This window comes from Vigna umbellata, chromosome 9 (assembly GCF_029865625.1).
Source record: "Vigna umbellata cultivar VRB3 chromosome 9, Vumbellata_1.0, whole genome shotgun sequence".
Classification (NCBI taxonomy): domain Eukaryota; kingdom Viridiplantae; phylum Streptophyta; class Magnoliopsida; order Fabales; family Fabaceae; genus Vigna; species Vigna umbellata.
In genome coordinates, this window is record NC_142173.1 from 19,745,928 (window position 1) to 19,751,927 (window position 6,000).

The following is a 6,000-nucleotide window of genomic DNA, read 5'->3' on the forward strand; positions in this document are numbered from 1 at the left end:
ATGCAACTAATGTAACTTTTAACCAATGTAACTTTTCAATTAAAAGAAAAAACATTTTGAATTACCCATAACAAATTTAATCAAAGTAACTTTTCAGTTAAATAATACTATTTCTAATCATATTTATTTTTTTCCTCTATTATCAAGTAAAAACTTATCAATCAAAGTAACTTTTTTTATTAGTTCTAGTTAATTTTTTCCCAAAAAGCAAAGTAATTTCATAATTATTGACAAAAACTCATTCAATCATATAAAAGTTTCTACCTTAAATCAAACTAACATCTTAATTAAAGTTTAAAAAATCTTTGAACTCATATTATTGTTATGCATATAAATTTGACATCATCATTACTTTTACTTAATTTAGAGATAAAAAAACATAAAAGAAAAATAAACCACAACAATAATTAAAAATAACAAAGAAAATATTTTAATATAATAATATAATTCATAATGAAATTATAGGAGAACAAACATTAGATGCTTAATCCTTCATATATGGGGTGATATATATCATGAATGAAAGAAAAATTAAAAAGGGTGGAAAGAAGGTAAAATAAGTGGTGGATGGCAACTGCACAAAATCATAGTTATTGAGGCCCCTTTTTTGTTTCTCCTAGTCTCTTTATATAAAACTTGAACCGGCCTTTTCTGTGACTAAAATCTTTTGTCTAATAATGTACTCTTTCCCAAATAATCTAAAATATTTGGTAAGTTTTTAAAATATTTGAAAGATATTATCAGTTGATATTTCCATATATATATATATATATATATATATATATATATATATATATATATATATATATATATATTAAAATATTTGATAAAATAACCAAGAACTAAACTTTGTCTAATTTTCACTTTAGTCCTTACAGTGTTTCTACTTTTAGTCCAAGATAGACCAAGCCCAAAATTTCTTATTCGTTCTTGTTCATGCGTGGTGGTTGGTTGCAGATGTGATTTCTAGGTCTTGGAGTTCGAATGTTGATATGTATTCATGGCAGTGTTGCTCTATTGCAATGGAGAATGACACGTCTCGATCTACTTTAACGACGCTCGTTGCAATTGACAATGTAGATCTGGGTTTTGTTTTCTGGCACATTTTGGTGCAAATGTGTAGGTTGTTTAGACATGGAGGACTGTGACGTGAGTTGGGTTCTCGTGGTGGAGATGAAGTTGCAGGTCTACTCTTAGTGTTGGCGCGATTTTCTTTTTTCATCGTGGTGGTGTCTAATGATGGTTTGATGGGCTATTGTAATTGTGGTGGTTAATGGTGATGAACGCCTTAACACCTAAAATTTTTTGCTACATAAAATCTATAATTAACACAGATTAAACACTTAAAATAGAACTTTATTCCTGTTTTATTGAAAATCTCCACAAATATAAATATATTATTTTTATAAACATGGACTTTATTTGAAAATAAAAGCATAAGACTAAAAGACTATTGCAACATTTCTTGATGTTGATTACTTTCCCTTGTGTTGTGCATCTTCCTTAATACCTACGACCATTTGCTCTTGTGAAAAATCATGATCATTATAGGTGAAAACAATTATCACAAAGTAAAAGGGTGAGCTATTATAAAACAAACAAAAACCTAAATTTTGAAAATAAACACATTCAACATTTCAAACCTATGACATAAAAAAACATATAACTTTTCGTAACAAACCACGACAATGCCTTAGCTTATAGAGTTCTCAGTCCAAACACATTCGTCCTCTGACATCTACACTCCAAAGACCCTTCAACATCATGTACACCCCACATCATTCATAAAGTTCTCTACCCATACACATCTTTCCTTTAGCTTCGACACTCTAAGAATCCTTTCCTCCATTGAGTTACCAACCAAGATGGATCCTTTCAAGGAACCTACCCGAGGAACACCAATTCTTCTCCAACTTTTAAGTTTCTTCTCCTGCTCTTCCTTTTCCTTCTTTGCAACCTCCATCTCTTTCTCAAAGGCCTCCTTGTTAGCAACACATTGCTTCTTCAAATCCTCCAATACATTAGCCATCTTTAGTTTCCCTTCATCCTTTATCTCTTTTTTCAAGAGCTTGGTGATCTTTTTGTCGTATAAGAGAAATCAACTATGAAGTTCGAGGTAGGCCCTCACCAATATTTCAGGATCACTCTCTTCCATTAGATATCGATCCTCCTCGCTAATATTAAATTGGACGCATTGCTTCATACGTAAGTGAACATCGAGCAACCCCCTATAGTCGCCCTGATACTCAGAATTACCCTCTGGCGGGTTAAGCTCGATCCTCAAACTTTTCCTTTCTTTTCCCTTCCCTTGAATTTTTAGGGTTGGACTTTCTTGGGGGCAATCACGTGGGGAGGGAGGATATATACCATTGGCCCTTTCAAGGCAGGAGTTGATGACCCTTCTCCCTACTTATTGCCAAACAATATTTTGTTTCTCAGACTTTGGAACACATTCTTTGCCCCCATCTTCTTCGCATGATATGTCACTAGTCCTGCAAGAATAAAAAAATATTCAAAATTAACCAATATATTACTTTATAATCAACTTGAAATAATATATTCTCCAGTCATATCATTCAAGGGATGGAGAGATAAGTATATTTTAACTATTTCCTTAATCGACAAGGAAGTTGGTCCAGAATACTTAAAATTTTCTTGTCCTCATCCGTCATATCATCCCTCAACCACTCTTGGTACCTAATCGGATTGTTTATCCAGTAAAAAAGGAAACTTAGGGTTGTCGTTCTAGTCATAAAAATGTGAACACCTTTTGTTGGTCACCACGACCTTAAATAAAACGTTTTTAAACTTTTTGAATGACTAGGAATATGATCTTGGTATGCATGTCCTCGCCTCACTAAATAGATGATGACATACCCCCTAACAATTACCCAAACATATTTAAAAAGAGTTACAATCATTTATGCAAGGTGAAGCAAAACTCTTTCCCTTGAGCCATCATGAAGTATTTCTAAACTTTGTATTAAGGTCCAAATATAGTAGTACAAAACACTGTATAACGTTGTTATATTTCGGCTTTTAACGTTTAATTCGAGGCCAACATCATACCAGGAGACGTTAAATTGACGTCAAATTTAAAAAATTCGACGTTAATTGACGTTGGATATAAAACAATCCGACGTCTCGAGTAGAGCAAATTGACGTTGGATATTTCTTTATGTCTGACGTCTTTTAACGTCAATTAACATCGAATTTTGTCATTATTCGACATTAATCAACTTTTTGTTTTTTTAATTAATTGTGATCCTTTGTGATTCTCTTTTACAACTCTCTGAAAAGCAGAAAAACAACAAATATAATCCAGCTTTTGGTATTTTACACCGCATGAACTATGAACTATAAGGAAAAAGACAAAAACTATGATAATAATAGTAGTATTAACTTGTGATTTTTGATTTTGATAACTATGTTTATTGGTTTTGGTCAAATATTTTTTTACCACTTCTTTAGAATCCCAGGAAAAAAAATACCGAGAGTTTTACTTTAGATATGTGTGAAGTATAAAAATTATTTGGAAAGTGAACTTTGATAAATTTTTAAATGATCATAACATTTTGCTTCCGATTTGTTATTATTATATATAGATTTAGGGTAGAAAAAATAGTTTTGTTAACGCATAATAAGAAGAAATAGGCATGTCATTTAACATCGGCCGTGATTATATTTAAAATAAAAATAAAATTTTAGTTAACACTTTGTATTAAGATATTAATTACTTGTCTACACTTACACGGCTTAACTCCATTTCTGTTAAAAAAATTGTATAAAATTTTAACGTCTATATTAGCTGGCTTTGTTTAACTCAACGTCATTTGCTTATAGTTTTATAATTTATTTTCCTCTTCCGTTCAATTAAAAATTAATATAATAATAAATATCATTATAACTTAATTAATAAAAGCTGGAACACGGTGTCTGTGTGACTCCGTAATTATTAATGTTGTAAAGTTCAGTCAATGCATTCAACAGTTTTTTTCTTCAAAGGCTCCAGTCAAAATTTTCATGCAATCAAAATCAACAGCTTCAAACAGAAAAAACCACTTCCAGTTATTGTTACTCCCTTCAAGATGAACAACAATGGTAACATATAAAAGTGAGAAACACAGCAAAATATAAAAGAAAAAACTTCAGTTTGTTTAATCCCTCAAACGAGCATGATCAGAAAAAGTTGGTACTCTCTACCCTTTGTTTTTTTCTGGTTTCTTCATCTTCTTCCCGTGTCAGATGCAGATATCACAAACTTGGTTTTCAAGGGCTGTGCAGAGCAAACACTAGAGGACCCATCTGGGATATACTCAGAAAACCTGAAATCCCTCTTGGATTCGTTGGTGTCAGAATCTGGAAGAAAGGCATTCTTCAGTACAACCTCTGGAGAAGGGCAGAATGTGATGATGGGTCTGTACCAATGCCGAGGGGACCTCTCAGACACTGATTGCTACAACTGTGTTAGCAAGATTCCTGACATGGTTGAAAAGTTGTGTGGCAAGGTGGTAGCTTCACGTGTTCAGCTTACTGGATGCTACTTGAGGTATGAGATTGTTGGGTTCAGGCAGGTGAGTGAGACTGAACTACTTTACAAGGTTTGTGGGTCGAAGAAAGATAGTTATGACGATGGGTTTGAGGAGAGAAGGGAGACTGCATTTGGTATGGTGGAAAGTGATGTGAAAAATGGTGGAGATCTGTTTTATAGAGGGAGCTATCAGTCTTTGTATGTGTTGGGGCAGTGTGAGGGTGATTTGGGCAAAGATGATTGTGGGGATTGTATGAAGAGTGCTGAGGATCAAGCCAAGGCAGAGTGTGGTGACTCTGTTTCTGCACAAATTTATCTACACAAATGTTTCATTAGCTATAGCTTTTATCCTGAGAGAGGAGCCTCATCTTCTGCAGGTATAGATTTTTTACAATATATTTTCATGACAAATATAATCTTAGTTATATTTATTTAATTAGATTACTTTATAAAGTTAGCTAATAAAACGTAATAATTCTAATACATTTAATGGTTTATTTTATATATATATATATGAATGATTCTTGTTAACAAAAATATGTGTTTTTTTGCTTAAGTTTTGCACTTAATGGTTGTTGTTGTTGTGTACATTTCTCAAAACTCTAATAATAAGAAACCTTGTATTATGTGTTTGACTGGATCAGAATCACTCAGACAACCAGAGACACAAAGGACTATAGCTCTTGTAGTTGGAGGATTTGCAGCTTTGGGTTTCTTAATTGCTTCTTTTTTATTTCTCAAGTCACTGCTTAAGAGAAAAGGTGAAAAGTATTGACAATTCAACATCATGCATACCTATATGTGATTGATATAGATATAACATCTTATATGAATATATTTTAAGACTCTGTAAAGTCAGAGATGTAATGTGGTAAAATAAATCATAATTATCACAATACATTTTTGGTTTTGTATAATTTGATATACTTTTGAGATGGTTGAATCATACAACATGATTTTAGAAAGTGAAATGTGGGACACTTGTTCCTGGGTGGTGTGTGATTAAACTGTCATATTTGTCCCTGCTATGTATTTTCTTTGTTTAGATATAAAGAGAAAAAATTATAGAACCTTCTAAGAATTAAAGATTTTAAATTTGAATGTGATACTATGTTTGTCTCTAATTCCTTATCACATTCTAAAATTTTAAAAACAATTAATTACATATATAAATGACCTATTGAAGTGATTTTGTAGGTTGGGAATTCTTTTTGAATGATAATGTATGAGTGCCCAATTTTTTAAGCATAGTTTGGTAAATATAAATAGGATACTTTATCTAGCAGCTTGTAGTTTTTTTATTGCTCCATAATTGCATTTTTGTTCTTATTCATCTTAAAAAACTGTAACCAATCTTTCATTTTCACCTTTTGCTTTTTCCTTTTGTCTCCCAAACTGTAACACCTCATATATTCTTTCTATTCATGATATCATTAATGATATCTTTTTACCACCATAAATTTTTCATT

At 31.9% G+C, this 6,000-nt stretch overlaps 1 protein-coding gene across 1 annotated transcript; it reads left to right on the top strand.

The window, feature by feature from the left end:
- Positions 1–4,079: 4,079 nt before the first annotated feature.
- On the top strand, positions 4,080–5,364 carry LOC148192849 (plasmodesmata-located protein 1-like). Its single transcript, XM_088098164.1, has 2 exons — positions 4,080–4,908; positions 5,176–5,364. The coding sequence occupies exons 1-2, from the start codon at positions 4,176–4,178 to the stop codon at positions 5,304–5,306; spliced, it is 864 nt and encodes a 287-aa protein (XP_087954290.1). The 5' UTR covers positions 4,080–4,175; the 3' UTR covers positions 5,307–5,364.
- Positions 5,365–6,000: the final 636 nt, after the last annotated feature.

What these genes read in the sequence shown, in the direction of transcription:
- LOC148192849 (XM_088098164.1), top strand. Translation starts at nt 4,176, where the DNA reads ATGATCAGAAAAAGTTGGTACTCTCTACCCTTTGTTTTTTTCTGGTTT. An exon ending in AGGAGCCTCATCTTCTGCAG is followed by an intron (nt 4,909 to 5,175) that starts GTATAGATTTTT and finishes TGACTGGATCAG; the next exon opens with AATCACTCAGACAACCAGAG.